Source organism: Diospyros lotus, chromosome 4 (assembly GCF_014633365.1).
Source record: "Diospyros lotus cultivar Yz01 chromosome 4, ASM1463336v1, whole genome shotgun sequence".
Taxonomy (NCBI): Eukaryota; Viridiplantae; Streptophyta; class Magnoliopsida; order Ericales; family Ebenaceae; genus Diospyros; species Diospyros lotus.
Genome location: NC_068341.1, coordinates 32,678,816 through 32,697,544, shown reverse-complemented (window position 1 = coordinate 32,697,544; position 18,729 = coordinate 32,678,816). Strand labels below are relative to the sequence as shown.

Below are 18,729 nucleotides of genomic sequence, written 5' to 3'. Positions count from 1 at the left end.
ATCCAAAGTTGAGGCGCCAAATGACTCTTTGGGCAAAGTTTGAGGACATTTTTATGCCTTTTTCCATATCAAAGGGCTAAGAAACCAAATGATAAAAAAAATGAACTTTAGATCAAAACTCAAGATGAACGTAACCTAAGCTTACCTTGACGGTAAATGATTATAATAGCCTTCAATATAACCTTGAGATTAAACCTTCCAAAAGTGAGTCTCAAACCGTGTTAGAGACGAGTCTAGAGAACATATTCATGATGATTGGACTGCGAGACCACGCTAATTTAATGACAGGACATCACTATTACATTAAATACTTAAACCAAACTCCATAATCCTTGTGCTAAAGAACCATCTCATAGCAGTAAAATGCCAGGAATCCAATAACAACAAAACAGAAACATTAGAACAAAAATCAAAATGAACTCAACCCAAGATCGACTTAATGGTAAAAGATTATAATAGCCTTCACTATAACTTGAAACCGAACCTTCCCAAAGAGAGTCTCAAACCTTCCCAGAGAGTCTAGACCAAATATTCATTATAACAGGGATAAAATGGCGAAGAGGGCAGAGATAGCAAATTATAATGCAGGGAAGAAATGTGGTTATAAGGGTGATAAAATGACTTGAAATAACAAGAAAAGGCACCTAACATTCAAGTGGTATGAGCGCCATGTGTCCTTGAAGCCCATATGCCAAACACAAGAAACCAGAACACAAATAAGATGGCCCAGTAGCGGGCAGGTCCATACTTGATTCTTGTTAGTACAATCTGCACGTTTTCAATAGCACAAACATTACGTTATTACTTAACCAAAAAACAAGAAAGAGCACAAACATAAGATCAACCATCCACATTTCCAGAGAAAAAAAAAACAAATATATATATATATGATATTCCTGGTTTTTCCCATAAAGCCACACCTCAAACTAAAAAAGGGTAAGTGAACTACCAATCCAAAACCATAATCACTTGCTAAATAGAGGGAGATGGAGCGCTTGTGCATTCAAGAGTGTCACTAGTGCATGAGACTCCTTGCTTTATGAGGGGAGGGGTGGGGGCGGGGGGGTTGGGTTGGGGGGGGGGGGGGGGGGGGGGTGTTGTAGGGGTGCATGTAACCTTCTCCTTGTATTTTTGCAAATAAATTTTCTATAACTTGAACCCATTACCGTTTTGGTCATAAAGGAACAACCTTATCTTTGCTTTCGAGCCTTGCCTCGAATTCTCACCCAGAAGATGCAATTGTGAAAGGAATTTTCACAACTAAAATCCGATTAATAAATATTAACAGTGTCAGATCAGCAGAAGGCCACATGAAAAGCAATATATCCTTAACTCAAAAAAAGAAATCAATATTCTCAAGGGAATCAAGAGGTAAAAACATGATAAGGGTAGTTCATGTTTAGCATAACTAGCCTTAATATGTCTTATCTAGTCCATTAGAAGGCAAGTATAATTGATGGATGCAAGGCCACAGGAAAAACTATGGAATAACTTACGAATCGAAAGAAGACAACAACAGTTAAAGCACAAATGCCTCCAAGAAGAATGTGAAGACCACTTTTGGCAGTTTTCTGCAAGCAGGAGATCATTGTCAGATAAAATATACTAAGGTGCAAATAAAAAAAAAAGGAAAATGAAATACAAGCATATCCAGACTCTCCATTTCTGTGGGTGGCTCTCTGATTCCACATATCTATCAGTTGGAGAATTCAGATGCCAAAACCAATAATAATTCAGAAAATTAATCAATCAGTTAAGAACATATATCAATATATGAGGTATTCTTTTCCTTGCTCATACTATTTCTCCTCTACAGATACCAACAGAAGTGGGCGTCATAATATTCTACTCTTCCTCACTTCCATTCTCAAGTTTTTTTCTTTTCAATTCATTGTCTTCCACAAATGATCTGTACCATATTTTCACACGTTCTAGTAGATAGGTGAATGAGTTTGTACCGAGTAAAGAAAGCTGCTCAGAATTTCCAGGTGTTCTCTTACAATGAATACAGAGATGCCTCATTGTTTTAGCCCACTAAACAAGATTGGAGAGGCAGTATTTTGATGTCTTTTACTACCAACAACCTTACACATTCATCTCTGAGTTTTTTTTTTTCCTTTTTCTTTTATTGTTTTCTTTTGTTAGCAAGCATTCACATTAGTTTTTTGGTTGGATTGTTAAAAGCCAGCTTAGAGACACATGTTTATGGATACAGAGATTCTTGCAGTCAAGCTTGAATTGGTGCATGGGGGAGGGATTTCACATCGAGTTAACCACAGCTTCCAACAGCAAATGTGAAAATCTTGTAACACTCAGGGGATGCAATGTGTTGAACTACATGGAAAACAATAGCCCATTCCACACCTTTCTTGTATCCATCAAAAATAGAAAATCCATTAGATAAAAGAACTGCCTTGACAAACTGCTTTGGTGCATCTGCATAAGCTTAGCAGCTACAAGTAGTGATACACTACATGAAAACTAAGTAGAAAAAGAAATGCTCACATGAAGCATCTATGTATAGTAAAGACCTAAATGCTTTGGCACACCTGCATAAGACAGCCTAGCAACTACAAATAGTGATACACTACATGAAAACTAAATAGTAAAAAAATGCTCACATGAAGCATCTATGTGTAGTAAAGACAAGATGATTCCATGTACCTTTCCAACATGAGGAGCTATCAGCCATGCAAGAGTGACAGTAAGAAGCCCTGTAGCAAGCAGGATCCCAGTACCCTCCACGGCCCATTTTGTTGCAGGATTTTCAGCAGGGACAATTCTTTCAGAGACAATGTTAGGGGCTTGTTCATCGACAAGCAGTGAAGTTGCGACAGTCTGGCTATTATTATGTAGATTAAACCAGAGTGAAATCTCACTTAGCCTTTGCCTTCGGATAGCAGCAACAGCATCAGGGTCCACACCTGAAGTCTGCACCACCGTAGGATTAGGCTCCCCATTGGCAGTCCTTTCCCTCAGCATTTCATAATCCTTCAATAAAACTACTATCTTTTTGAAATCTGAAGTTCTGATGTTTTTTGCAACACATCCACAAATTTCACAGATGGTGGATCCATGGTTCACAAACCACTTTAGTGCACATGCATAGTGTACTAGAGCAAGATCACTTTTACAGGAGCAACCTAGCTCAATTAATGTGTCCCGACGGTGACTAAAACCCATCTCTACATCAGTGTTACAAATGAAAACCTCCCCTTTAGGGCTGACAAACTCAAGAACTTCACATGCTCTTTTGCCACCTCTGTTACAAGCACTTTTAACATCTTTCAAGACTGTTTTGCAGTTAGGTTTTACATGCTCACTGCTTTTTGTTGTATCCTGTGATGGTGGAGTGATACCCAAAAGTCCCAGCACAACATCCCCCCTTCTATCAGATTCAGCACAATGGCATACACGACAAGTTGCCAAGCCTGCCTCATTGTCCAAACCATGATGTGATATTGGAGAAGTCCCTGAATCTTCACTCTCAGTGGATGATGAACCTTCATCACTCTCTTCAGCCTTAATTGCTTGTGGCAGATTCTCCTCACCCATTACACTACCATTTAATAAAGATGTGCTTTTATGCTCTATCATCAGATGATCAGAGCACCATCTTTCACTTATTAAATCTCATGACTCCAACTACCATATTGCATATTTCTGAGAAGAATCAGTGCATTTCTGAAGATCTGGGACCACTTTGAATGCACAATGCAGATCTCTTAGGATATTCCAAGGCCTTGATGAAGGAGAGAGAAAAGATTAATGTAATACCTGATTATTAAAAAAACAATACAACCTTATGCCTACTTTTAAGTTTTTAAATTTAGATGCATTTAATAGGAAATGCAATGTGCTTTCTTCTGAACTTTTAAAGCTGTACTAATGCTTACTTGGGCAATAAACAAAACATTAGTCACTGCAATGACAAGGGGGAACCTTCAGGAATCTAAAACAATAAGGCTCCTGAAGAAGCTGATTAGTTTATTTGCAATCAAAAGCAAAATCAATCAGGAATTTAAAACAAAAAGACTTCTAATGAATCTGAGTCTCTTTCTAAGCTAAAAAAATCTATCACATCAACAAAAATACCTATTCGTAAATCTATATAGCACAGAGGGCAAGAGAAACAGTTTTAATACCAATTATCAAGAATTAGATCTTTAACTAATCTCATGATGCACTTTTCTTACATATAAATTGCATTTCTAACTGTAGAATCTATAATTATGTTAGACAAATAGTCAAACCTAATGTAAATCTATATGAACAATTGAACATACTACACAATTCACTAAGCATAACTGTTTTATATCTTATTCAGTAGCAGCAAGTCCAAATGATGGTTTCAACCTGCTACCAACATAAATTGCTTCATATTCTATGCACAAATGAGGAGGGGGGGGGGGGGGGGGGGGGGGGGGGTGTTAAAGAAAGCTGTTTCACCAATCTTATATATTTTTCATTGTTAAATACCAAGTGGGCAATCTTGTTTGACTTTTTAACAAACTGCAAATGCCATTACTCCCAACACCCCCTCCCCCCCCCAAAAAAAAGAAAAGGCACAAACTGTCATTTCTTTGTTTAATTTTAGGTCAACTGTTTAGAAAAATCAACTCAACTAGTTCCAGTCAAACTCCAAAGCAACAAAAAAATCACTTAAACAATGGCATCTAGGGGGTGCTCGCTTGCGGAACCAACGAATTGAAATATAAAACAACAAAACTCATGCGTTAGTCCAATTTTCAATCGCAGAAGCAAGAGATGAAAGCTAATACGAACCCACAAGAACCCTAACGAGCAGCCACGTACCAGCCGATGCGCTCCACCGACACTAGGAAGTAACAAAAACAAAAATCAATAAATCTCTAATAAAATTTCACAGATAAGATGGTGAATTCTCCAGCATTACGTACTCGATCAAGAACTGACAAATTTCTGCAGAAAATTCACTAATGGCGACGATAAATTGAGCAAGTACAGGAAATCGAGAGCGAGAAATGAAGGCTCAAATAAACACAAAAATTGATAACTGGGGAGAGAAACAAACCTCGAGGAAGCGGAGGAAGAGCAAATGGATCAGAAAGCAAACATCGATCTCCCTCTCTCTACCAACTTCCAGATCAGTCAGCCTTTTTCCACTACTTGTGGATGTTAGGGGAGGGAGAGAACGTGTCGTCTACAGCTTGCTATGCTTTTCTTGCTTTTGTGGAAAAGAATTGCCATTTGCTTTTCTCTCAATTTCTCTTCAAAAAAGTTGACATTAATAATGTGACTTACCTAAAAAATAAAAATATTAATTAAGCTCACTTCTTTTAAGTAATAATATAATTTATTTTAAATCAATTACACCTATCACTTTTAAGATTTGAGGAAAAAATAAAAAATTTCTTGAGTTACCAAAAACAACAAAAATCTCCTCTTCTTAATGTCTATGTCCTCGTATATAAACCTAGACCTAGACCTAATGCCCTTGTCCTCTTGGTATGTTGTCTCTGCTTGTAGTGCTAATCACAATCTTTATTCTCATAGTCCAAGTCCTAGAATCCTTGTCCTCTGAATCCTAGTCCATGTCCTCATAGTTCAAGTCTTAGTCATACCCCAAGTAATCTTAAGACTCCTAGTCCTCGAACATGTTGTCTTAATCTCAATCCTAGTACCCATAGTTCTCATAGTCCCAATAGTCCTAGGTCTATGTCCTACTTCTAATGTCTTTGTCCTAGTCTATTTCCTACTCCTAGTCCAAAGTTCATGTCATAGTCATAAGTCACGGGTATAGATCCTAAGTCCTAGTCTTGGTCCATGTCTTAGTTCTAGTGTTTATACTAGTCCTTATCCTCATAGTACTATCCCTAGTTGAAGTTCTAAAACTAATAGTTATATCCTAAACTTACCCTTGTCTGCCTAGTCAAAGAGGACTAGGACTCATATTGTTCCTAGTCCTAATACTAGTCCTAGTCCTAGTCCTAGACTTAGTTAAAGGCCAAGGTCTTAAGTCTTAGTTTTAGTCTTGGTCCTATTCCTACTCCAGTGCTAATATTAGTCCTAGTGTTCATGTCTTAGTCCTAAACCTAGTGTCCTACTCCCTAGAGCTAGTCCTAGTCTTAGTGTTCACGCCTTAGTCCCAAAGCTAGTGTTTATGACCTAGTCATATTCATTATCTTCATAGTGTTAGTCTTAATCCCTATTTTCATAGTCTTAGTGTTAGTGATAGTGCCCTAGATGCTATATTTACTGTATATTGAATGTATGTGTATGTCATTATTGATTACTCTTGATATTAATATAAGGTTATATTTTCATTCATATCTCTCACTCTCATCTTATGAATGAGTCCCTAGACTTCCTAGTAGACTTCCGACTCTCAAGTTGTTGAGATTGTGGGACTTGGATTTCTAGTCTAACATATCTTAAAGATATTCCCAGTCCTTAGATTTATCAGAAAGAGACTATGATCTATCGATTAGTGGACTGACATATAGGCCACTACCATTGTTAGAATTGGATTCTAATGGGAATGGGGTGGTGAGTCACATGCCACATTGTATGGGATGCATCTAGTAGACATGTGGGTGAGTGTTAGAGAACATCCGCTAAATGTGATGCTTGTGACAGATCACATAGCTTGAGGATTAATGATCTGTCGCTGGCTCTTGATTGTGTATCTGGTCCTTTGACTAGAGGCGATATAGTGTCTTGTGCACTAGTGTCAGTGATTTTTCGTTGAGCGAAACAATTCGGTGTAAGAGGTGGGAATGTTTTTTGTGCGATTTTTGTACAGTGGTGTATAGAGACAGATGTTTGTTAATAAGATCCATTGACCTCCATTAGATGGGGGAAAACATCCTATGTCATCCATGTAGGTGATCGTGATTGGAAATCCCCTAGCTCGAGTGAGCATGAGATTGGAATAAGTTCCAATGTTAGATTGGATCTGACATGCTACCTATATCACACACCATACTGGATCTGTCATAGCTACCGAGTCCTGTGAGTTTAATCAGTCTATGACTCTCACTCGATCAGGATGTTAGTCAGTGGAAGGATTACAGTGCACAGTAATTGAGGAGCCTTAATAGGTTCATTTAAAGTTGGACTTCATTGCTATTAGGATCGTCCTGAGTCCTACTTAGAAGATATTCAGGATCTTTCAGGGTGCTCTGGAGATTTGGAGAGATCTTCTTAGTAGAATAGTGGGATCAGTCGATGTCAAGGAATTGGTGGGTCCTAATTGCTACATGGTTGTGAACCAAGAAAGTCACACGCATATCGAATAATAAGCGGATTAGTGATCCATTACTATTAGTGTGTTTCTCGTTGTTGTTGGACAGTGATATTGGTTGTTATATCATATGTGGGACAAATGGATCTATGGTTATGGGAGATGGCTATTGGATAACAGGGCCTTAGAGGCAATTGGACGAAGTTGGTGTTGGCAGACAAAATTGGTCGACAGGTTCATGGAGTAGTCGTCCGTTTGGAAATTGACAATCGGTGCTCGCATGTTGTCGACTGTTTGTGCCCTGTCGACTGGTGCTTGGGGAAGTGTTGAAAGCCTTGGAACGGTCCATCGATTTCCCCAAGTTGTTAACCATTTCTACTATTTAATATGACGCAACTTTGTCGCATCACAACATTTAATGCTCTAATGCAAATTATGAGAATGGGTATGGACATGGGAGAGGCATGGATGGTTGGGGCTGCAGAATGAATGGGATTTGAAGGGGTTTGGTGGATTGGAAGAAAAGGCCCGATTGTGTGAGCTACTCTCGATTTTTCTTTCTTCTTGCTCTAGCTAATTGTTCGCTTCTTCTTCTTTTTCCTCCTAGAGTTGTTGTTTTTTCTTGTTCTTGCTCCATGGTAAGCAAAAGCAGCTCCCATCTTCTTATTCTCTCATTTCAATGGCTGTTGGACAACCAAGAGGTAACTAAGAAGGGATTGTTCATAACTCTAAATCACCTCCATTGAGAGGGTCCTAGCATGGCTTCGTTTGAGGGTTTCATGGTAGCTTGGGCATGGACTGACTAGGTCTTTTATGCTTGTGGAAAAGGGCTAGTCACCCGGGTGTTTATAGGATCGGAGGAAGCTGTTGGACAGAAAAGAAGAGGAGCAATGCATATTCAACCTACACTGAATGTCACCTAAAAGGTATACCGAAAAACCCCATATGGCATGGAATTTTTCTGTTTTCCATGTGGTTGAAAGAAACCAAGTATTGCAAGGTCAATTTTGCTCTCTATTGTTTATGTTTTATGCTTCCACTATGTGTTTTTTTTTTTTTTTTTTATGAAAATGCCTTTAAAATAAAATCCATGCATAGATACGCACCCGGTTGGTGTTTTTGGCACGCCTTTGGCCATTTCCCTTTAGTGGCATTAAAGTCTCGACTCAGTTTTATCATCCCCTATTTGTGTTTTTTGTTTTGTGTGTGTATTTTCAGACGCGTACCGGTCTATGTCTGATGAAGGAAGCTAGTCGATAATCTCTTAGGGATCATTGACCTTTCCAAGGGACCTAGAAAATCGATCGATCGATTTTGGAGGCTGCCGACCATTTCAATCAACCAACCAAAACAATCGACAAATATGAAAATTTGTCGACTGTTCTCTTCGAGTGGGAGACACAGTTGATAGTTCCTTGGACTGTCAACCGATAAATGGAGAAAAAGTTGACCGTTTCATACTGCCTGTGTGCTAGTTTTCCATTTTCTGAGGTATTTGCTTAAATGTAATTGGATTACACGGGATAGGCATATACCGGAAGAGAATGTTGTTTTAGATGCCATAAGTCTGAATAATAACACACATTACATAAATACAAAATTATTTGAAATTGGATTTCAAAACTTAATGCCAACAGGATCAATTGGATTGATCGGGGTGATCATGGGTTTATTCAATGTGATTGAATGAATGAATGATTACAAGTATTTGGTCCCAAATATGAAATAATTATTTATTCATTCGGTTTGTAAAGAGACATAAGTCTCCATGTCTTTTGTTTCATTTTTAGAATTATTTGTATTAGAAAATTATTCTTGTAAAATTGAAGAATGAGCATTAAGGCATTGATGTTGATGGAGATGTCGAGTCATCTAGTGTTGGTGTAATGCCTCACTTTTTAATACTACAACGATACAAAATTTTATACTAAAATCTCACAGGGCGTTAGGGAAACGTTGAACAACGGAAGCAAAGGATCGAACCTGAAAATGGTAAGAAGCTAGGATTTCCCCACTATATATTTAGTACAAGTACAACAAGGACACGCAACCCTCTAAAAATTTTGATAAAAAAAAGATAACCCCACATCGTACAATAGTACTTAGCCACTTAGTATTGAAATACAATGCTTAAATTAAACGAGTACAAGGTTTCGTTCCGGATTCAATATCAAAAAGTAAAGAAATCAAGCTTCGGTGTCCTCTCTACCCTTCTGACTACTTGATTCTGGGATATCTGACACATTTGACATACCTGGAACGTTGAATGTTATAGGGGTATGAAACACCAAAGTTAGATAATTACATCTGAGTGAGATGATTCATAAAAGAAGAGTACATGCGTGCATATGCAAGTATGTTAAATGTCATGAGATCCTTCCCCTCTATGGAAGCCTTAGCTAGGAAGTTGCAATCATCCCCTCGCTATCATGTCCAAACACCTTAGCCTCATCGCACAAACATGATCTCAATCCCAGATATCTTGATCACACATGATAGCCCACAAGCTTGCCACAACCACTAATGTTATGGTGCATGAACAAATGACAGTATAATGCTTTTCAAAGAAACATATGTTATGCAAGCATGCAAGCCACACAAACTGCACCAAATGAACCAAAAATTGATCAACATGGAGCAAGAAGGATGCAAGAACCACTCACATTAGCTGTTTATCTTTCAAGTGTACTTTTCACAGTCTACGAGAATGGACTTTCTGTAAAAAAAACACATATTTTCATAAACCAGACTTTAAATATTTTTACATAGGATTGTTCAAACTTAATTAAACAAGATTTTTGGAAATTTCAAGTGAATATAATGGCTTCCTTTCTTTCCCATCTACAGGAATATAAGTTTAAATCGGACTTACCTCGCTGGTTTTTGACAGTTTTGGTATGAACTTTGAACTTTCTGGCAAATCGCTTGTTTCTCCCTTGTTTCTTCATCGATTTCTCTCTTTCTTATTACAAAATCTTCCTCCTTTTTTTCTTTAAAATATATCTCCTATAAATCTTCACCTTTCCTTCTCAAATGAATGCTCCAAAATCATCCCCAAAAGCCTTATTTATAGATATCTCTGGTGAATTATCTTTTGCCACATGTCGCCTCGAGATTCTAATCTCATTTTAACATACCACTTGTCCATGCCACTAGTGCCTTGAGATTTGTGCATGGCCAATAGTTTCTTGTCACCTATGCCTCAAACTTCGTGTCTCATAATCACCTTCCAAGTTGTGGCCAATCACGCTTCGCCATCTCAAATGTTTATGGTCAAAGTATTTTCCAATATATGTGTTATTTATGATTTAAGAGATTGGAAAAATAATACGTTAAATCTTAAAATCTTGGAAAATGAAGTTAAAAACATTTTTATAGCATCTGTCGACTAAGTGGCTATATTTAGTTTACTAAGCCTTAGGCTCTATCAACTAACAGAATCATTGTATTGGTTTTATCGACAGAAGACTTCAATTTGTCGACTAAGTCATATATATATATTGTATTATGATTCTGTCAACTAACTCATTCATTCTGTCGACTATGTCTTGTTATTGGCTTAAATCTGTCAACTAACCATTTTCTTATGTCGACAGTTTGTGTCTCTGACAGTTTTCAACGGCTAGTTTCTCAATCTCTAACAGCTCAAAAACAGCTAGTTTTGGGCAAAGCTTTTGGAAAGCCTATAAATACCAATCAAGGAGATCACAAGAAAACTAATGAATGGAGATGAAATGATTTGAGCTCACATCTTATACACATTTGTATTTATATTGATTGTGCTTCATTTTTCTCTTTTCAAGGCTTTGATTTTAACTTGTATAAATTCATTCAAGCCTTGTTTGAATTTTGAGAGATCTTATAACTAAGAGAATTAACTCTTAGATTCTCTTTTCATTATTTAATTCTTGTATTTCCTAGCTAGTGTAGCTAGAATGCCTACTTGTGTAAGTAAGAGGTTGTATTTTCCTAACTTGTTGCTAGAGGGCCTACTTGGGTTCAAGTAGGAGGTTTTAGTGAATTGGTTTAAAATCCTTAGTGGTAGTTAAGGTAGTGGATTAGGCTTGATTTAAACCGAACCACTATAAATCCTTTGTGCCTTTTTATCTTTCTTGCTTTATATATTTTTTAAGCTTTGCATTTGTTATTTTATATGCTTTATGTTTTAAATCACTAAAACCTCATTTGAAACAAAAAAATATCAAGTTTTTAAAATACCCAATTCACCCCCCTCTTGGGTGTGTGCCATAGCACTTCTATTTCAATACCACTTGCCCCAATCCTTATCTTGCCACATGTCCAAAACCATATTTGAATAGGATTTGGAATCCAAAGTTAAATTGGAAAGTTATTTGGAGTTCATAAGGTAGATTTAAATGTGATTTGAAATCCAAACCTTTCAAAGGCATATTGGAATGAACTTTGGAATCCAAAGCTAGATTTAATAAAATTTGAACTCCAAAACTAAATTTGAAATCCATAACCACATTGGAATGTGGACTCACATTCGAAATCTTTAAATCCCACATTTGCCCTTTTTACTTTCTAATATTGCATTCTCGTCCTGAATTTTTCGATAATTATACTTAAACCCCTTGCAACATGGTCTCTGGGCTATCTTAAAATTTCCTTTATACCCCTAATTGAAGAAAAGATTTATTACACTAATACTCCATAATTTTAGTAAATTACACTTGTGCCTTGAGTTTTTCAAAAATTACACTTTTACCCGGGCTCAATAATTACGATTTTGCCACTAGGTCTGAAACTGAACTTTTATCTCAAAACTTTCATAATCCTTTGAAATATTCTTTTCCTCAAACATTTAAAACTAAAAATCTTAAGTATTACAATTGGTGCCTTGAGGGAGTAAGTCAACCAAAATTTTGGTAGCAATTTTTTTTTTTAGTTGAATGTCTCTTGCAAGCCTTGTTAATTAAATCTTGAGGCTCGAGTTTAATTAAATGCTTAAAGACCCATGATCATCCATTTATATGTGCATGTATGCCTTATTGTTTTAATATGTATTGGATGCATGAATTAAAACTTAATGCATGTGCAAAGTGAGACCTAAATTATAGACCATAAAATGTTTCCATTTGTGAAAGATATATTAGATCTTAGCGGTAAATTGGATTCATTGTAGCCCTCTATCACCGTAGGATAACCATCAGTCAAATAGGTGTGCCCTGGCTATAGATACATGGGAGGGTACATTCCAGGAGAGTTGATTTGTCGACTTATTAAGCACTTTGTGTTGTTAGTGCCCCCATATAACTATTCCCAAGAATCTATTATGTAAGGGGTATGGGTTCGAATGGAAAACTGGCTGGTGTGATGGGTGGGGATCTAACTATATCATCGGTCCAAAAAACTATTATGTGAGGATTTGGTGGCATAGGGGCCGAAGATCGAGCTACACATTGGATGTGGAAAAGAAGCAAGGAGTTGTCTATTTGATCACCCACTATGAATCTTCCAATGAGATTCACGTTCATCACCCTGGGAAGTGTGGGTTCGAAAAAGTTAGTGGGAGGTACCTTTAATTTAAGACCAGAATTAATTGTATTTTTAAAATGATCACACTGACAAATTATAAATTCTTTTGCAGCTAAATCTCTATTTTTTGTTTAAAAAAAAAATAACAAACCAATCAAACTCTTTTTCTCGCATTCTAGACAAAAATGTTTTGATAAGACCAAATTTTAATAACTAGCTCAGAAATTTAAAACTTGTTTTAAATATGGAGTAGATATCATATGTCTTAGAAAGTTCACCACCTTTGGAACTCCTCAAGGGATCTAGTGAGGATGGGCATGTGGCATTTGAGAAGTGGCATGACCATGACTTTAGGGTTGGGAACTTTGTACTTGCCTCCATGAGCAATAAGGTTTAGAGGCAGCACAAGCATATGTGGACTGTTGTTGATATGGTATTAAATCTAAAGGAATTATATGTAGAGCAGAGTAGGACTGCTGGCTATGAGATTTCTAAGAAGTTGTTCTGGGCCTGGGTCTCTGAGGGCGCTGATGTTGAGGTTAATGTGTTGTCCATGATTGATTCCATCAATCAGTTGGACACACTTGAATTTCACATGGATGCAGATCCACAGATTGACTTGATCTTACAGTCGCTCCTTGAGTCACGCTCTAGTTTTATCATGAATTTTAATATGAATAAAATCCAAACCACGTTCCCTGAGCTACTTAACGTGTTAAGGTTAGCTTAGGCATAGATTAAGGCGAAAGGCAAGGAGGGTGTTCTTGCTTTTGCCTCGACTTCTAGATCTTTGATAATGAGGTCTAACTCTAAGAAGAAAAAGAAGTTGGTGGGGGCAAGGGAAGCAGATTTCCAAGGGCAAGTCCAAAGCATAGGCACTTAAAGAAACGTGTTTCCTATGTGGGCAGGTGAAGTATTGGAAAAGGAATTACCCAAAGCTTTAGCATGGCCCTAAGGGCAAGCACAGGGAAACTTAGGGGGTAGGACCTTCAGACAAGTAGGTTGCTTTAGAAGCAGGAAGTCGTCCTCAGAGTGTGGAATAGAGCATCTATTAATCCATTAGCTATAAGGACTTCTTCTATTACTTTGTTTACCAGGCATGTATTAAGACTTAAAGTCTATTTACAAGTACCGGAAGTTATCTAGAATGTTGTTTCCATTCCTAAGCTTGTAGAAGAAAACTATGAATTTTCATTTTCCAACAATATGTGTTATATTCATTTTGGTAATGAATGTGTTGGAATGGGTACATTGGTTAATGGTCTTTATGTCTTGGAAATACACGAGTCTATGAGAGATGATACTGCATGTATTGCAATTACAAACAACAGGAAGCATTCTTGTGATACCAGTATAGATTTTAAGCAATTATGACACCTCAGGCTAGGCCATATTGGAGATAAGAGGATTAGTGAGTTAGCCAAAAGAGGATTTATCGATCTAGTAGGTTTTGAACCGGGGTTGACTTACAAATCTTGCCTACTTGGGGAAATGGCTAAGTAAACCTTTATTGGACAAAGTAGGAGGGTTGATGATTTGCTAGGTCTGATTCATACTGATGTATGTGGGTTGTTTCTAGTGTTACTAATAGTGCCTTAATGCTAGATTTAGATGACATCTAGTGATTGTAATTATGGGATTAATGATGTAATTCTTGCAAATGTAATAAAATATGTTTTCATATTTTAAGGTCATATCTTCATTCATATCTCTCCAATTAATCATATGAATGAGCCCTTAGATTTCTTGACGATAGTCTTATTCTTAAGTGTTAAGAATATGTGACAAAGACTTTCGGGTTAAGGTTTTCTTAAAGATTAATTATCAGTCCTTAGATGTCTCAAAAGTGGGCTATGATTAATCGATTATGGACTAACACATGGGTTACTACCTTTGATTAGTATGAGATGCTAATGATAAATGATGGTGTCGCATACCATAATCCATGCGATGGATACTACAATAGAAGTGGTTGTAGAAAAAGGTTGTTGCAGAGATGTCTTCTTAGATCAACAGTTTGGCTTCTGCGGAGTTACTACAAAAGGCGTTAATAATTAATCTTCTCTCGTCGGCACTTCGTGCAGCTTTACAACTCTTGCCTCCACTTAAGTTGGTAGGACACCTTCTGCTTTTGAAACTCCCCGAACTTGGAAAAATATATCTGAGGAAGCTGGGAAGTTCATGAAAGTGCCTCCTGGGTTCATAGAACGCTCTTGCATACACATCCCAGGATGTCTTTTTCTTGTGGAATAGGCCTTTGCAATCTTCATTCTTCACAACAACACTACTCTACGGGCGTTGACATTGTTAGGGAGAACACTCCTTAGCTATCAAATTCATGTTTGGGAAGTGATGTGCTCCTAAACTTGGCCTTTATCAATAAGGGGACCATCCTCCTCACTTCCTACTTGCCTAGTGTAACACCCCATTCCCACCACCGGGCGCTACAGGCAAATAATCAATTGGATTGTTCACCCATCAACCAAATACTGAACGGATGGACTATGTTCAATAAGAAATGCCTTAGGCTGGCACTAGGCTTTGCCCTTCCCTTCGCTTTACTCAAGGATTCAAAAATAAAATGCCCGAGAAAACCCATCGAGAAAATTCAAAATCTTGAGTGAGCGTCATCCTTCTTCAGCTTAGACCAATCGAGCCAAGGACGACTCGCCCAGAATCCCACAGACAACGCTGGCATCTCGTTCAATAACTTGAGGCTTAAGGCCACCTCATGAAAAAGGTTGAAATTACTTTCATTTTAAAATATACTTTGGGTCTCAACTTAACTTCACAAATAGCCCAAAGCCTTAATCGTAAGAGGAAACATGATAGCTTGGACCACATCGAACCCATTTTCTTTTTCCAAAAGTTCATAGAAAATTTCAGGTCAAATCTCCTCTTTGAAAAATTCTCCAAAACTTTCCTTAACCGACAATTCCAAAATAACCCTAATTTCCCCCAATTTCAAGGGAAATATTCACTTATTTTATATTTCCAAAATTTTGAAACTTTTCCATGAAATTACCCAAAAATCCCATTATTCCAAAAATTCCTCTGGGGCCCAAATTTAATTCCAAAAATGGCCCAAATCCCAAAAATTTTCAATTTTCAATTTTTTTTAAAAAATTGGTTGGTGGGGCCTACAATGCACCCCGGGGCCCAACTTCACCCTGGCAGCATGTGCTAGTCGCAGGTCGCGCGCACTCACCTTGCGTGGTTGCTAGCGCATGCACCTGCCCGCGGCCTTGCTTGTGCACGACTGCTACCTGCACCTGTTGCTTCATAAAAAAAATTATTATTATATTATATATATATTTTTAGGCTTTTAAGCCCATATTTTCCAGAATATAAATAAAATAAATATACTTCAAAATTATTCAATTTTGCCTCCATTTTTCCATAAATAAGGCTTACAAAAACTCTTGATGCTTCCACAACATACATCAAAATACATCCAAGAATAAAATACAACATGCTTAAGGCTCCATCAAGCCATACAACACAGTTTTGAAGCTTCTCGTGCTTCCACATTGCTTTCCCATCTTTGCTACCTTTCCCCCTTGGCTTGAAACTTATATGAGAGGTAAATAAACCTCATGAGCTATAAAGCTCAATAAGGGTGCAATGCAAAGTAAATGAAGCATAAATAACCATGTAATGCAAGTGACATGCATGGTATGGATGGCCATCCTTGCCTTCACAACCAGCAAGGTTGAGGGATCAACCAACCCTTTCCCAACCTTACTCCTCCCTATGGCCGTAAGTCCACTAGATTACACAAATGCACATATGCTTGCAACTACATGAAATTCATAACTAATACTTACTAAGCATGCAAGACCACCACCCATGGGGTCATCCCTTACCTTAACACCATTTTGAAGTCTTCAAGAATCATTATAGCTCCTTGCACCTCTTCTCCCTAAGTGATCCTTGAATAATCAAGATCCTATATTCAACAAAAAGATTAAAAAAAATGAAAAACTAGCCTTAAAATGGCTAATATGCACACTTTCTTACCTTTCTTTCTTTCATTTTTCTTCTTCTCTTTCCTTTCTTCTTCAAGGCTCTTCAAATGGCAAAAATTTGAGAAAAAGGCTCTCATTATTATAAATACCATGATTAAGTGGATGTCCATTCATCTTCTAAACTCCTACCCCTTTACTCCCTTCATTATGATTGTAACATATGACTACTCCTTTATTCCTTCATTATAATTGTAACATGTGACGTTTGAATTTCTTTTCTTGTAAGCCTATAAATAGAGGCATTTTATGTTGTGAGAAGGACTTTTTGATAGCAAGGATAAATGAAATTTCTATTCTCTGATCTCATGAGTTTTTCCTATTTTTCTTGCCTTTATTCTCTTAAGTTTTATAAGACGTTATCAGCACGATTCTCTGCCAATTTGTTTATTCTAGCATACAAATTCAAGGTAAGTATTCTAACTTTTCTTTATACTTTATGCACGTTTTGTTCATAGGTCACCTATGGCTATTTTCTCTTATCATATTGTGTATATTATAAATGATGATAATGTATGGTTGATTAGTTTTCTTATTATTTTATTTCATTATTCTATAGTTATTTTCTTTTCATTGTTAATATGAATTAAGTTTATCATTTATCTAATTATTACTTTTTGTATAGTACTCTCCATGGTAAATCTTAAAAAACTGGAGTTTGTCGCACTTGACATTACTGGAAACAATTCTTTATCGTGGATACTAGATGCTGAAATCCATCTTGATGCTATGGGTCTTGGAGACACCATTAAAGATAAAAATGATGCATCTAGCCAAAATCGTGCTAAGGCTATGATATTCCTTCGGCGTCATCTTCATGAGGGACTAAAATCTGAATATCTGACGGGTAAAGGATCCCCTTATTCTTTGGAAAATTTTAAAAGAAAGATATGACCATCAGAAAATGGTAGTTCTCCCAAAAGCTCGTTTTGATTGGATGCACTTACGATTGCAAGACTTTAAATCTGTAAGTGAGTACAATTCTGCAATTTTTAAAGTTAGTTCTCAATTGAAATTATGTGGAGAAAAGATTACTGAAAATGATATGTTAAAAAAAACATTCTCCACGTTTCATGCCTTGAATGTGCTCCTGCAGTAGCAATATCAAGAAAGAGGCTTTAAAAAACATTCAGAATTGATTACATGTTTTCTTGTGGCTGAACAAAATAATGAGCTTTTGATGAAAAATCATGAATCACGTCCTACGAGTTCTACCCCATTCCCTGAAGTGAATGCGACAATGTATAACAATCGAGGACAAGGTCGTGGGCATAGAAAAGGACGTGGTCGAGGTCGAAATAATTTTCGATATCATAGTGGTCATTATAATACTTCTAATTTGAAGAAAATTACACCTAATGAAGAAAAGCATGAGACGGAAAAATTTCACAAAATAAGATCCCCAAAACATATTGACAGTGTATGTTATAGGTGTGGAATGAAAGGTCATTGGTCATGTACATGTCGTAATGCTAAACATTTGGTTGAGCTCTATCAAGCCTCCTTGAAGGAGAAAGGGAAAAATGTTGAAGCAAACTTTGCATCTCAAGGTGATTTTGATGGTGATCATCTTCACTCTTTAGGGACAACACACTTGGATGTTGTAGATTTTTTTGATGGAAATATTGATGATTTTTCTGATGGCAAAATTAACCTTTCAATTGGTGATGAGAATGTCCATTTCTAAATTTGTTATCTTCATGTTGCATTAGCATTGGTGTGTTTATTTTTGTTGGTGTGTTTCTTTTGTAATTTATTTTCTTTTACTTGAATCTTATTATGTTTTTTTTTTTTAATGAAGAAGCATGGATCTTTCACTTCCTTTTGTTGGTCTCAATATCCATGGTGAAGATGTATGCTTAGCAGATAGCGCCACAACACATACTATATTGAAAAATAAGAAGTATTTTACAAATTTAAAAATAATGGAAGCCACTGTCACTAAAATATCAGGCAATGTAAAAATCATTGAAGGCTCCG

General features: G+C 36.9%; 1 protein-coding gene across 5 annotated transcripts; it reads right to left on the bottom strand.

Annotated features, from left to right (window-relative positions):
* Positions 1-415: 415 nt before the first annotated feature.
* LOC127800499 (uncharacterized) lies at positions 416-5,237 on the bottom strand. Of its 5 annotated transcripts, none has more exons than XM_052335129.1 (5): positions 5,054-5,237; positions 4,786-4,837; positions 2,665-3,777; positions 1,497-1,571; positions 416-768 (listed from the first exon to the last, which is right to left on the bottom strand). In XM_052335129.1, exons 3-5 carry the CDS (start codon positions 3,595-3,597, stop codon positions 652-654), a joined length of 1,125 nt encoding a protein of 374 aa, XP_052191089.1. In that variant the 5' UTR covers positions 3,598-3,777; positions 4,786-4,837; positions 5,054-5,237; the 3' UTR covers positions 416-651. The 5 variants fall into 5 exon arrangements, with proteins under 5 accessions (XP_052191089.1, XP_052191087.1, XP_052191090.1 ...); XM_052335127.1 differs by having other exon boundaries at positions 2,665-3,742; XM_052335130.1 differs by having other exon boundaries at positions 2,665-3,742; positions 4,816-4,837.
* Between the last annotated feature and the right edge of the window lie 13,492 nt (positions 5,238-18,729).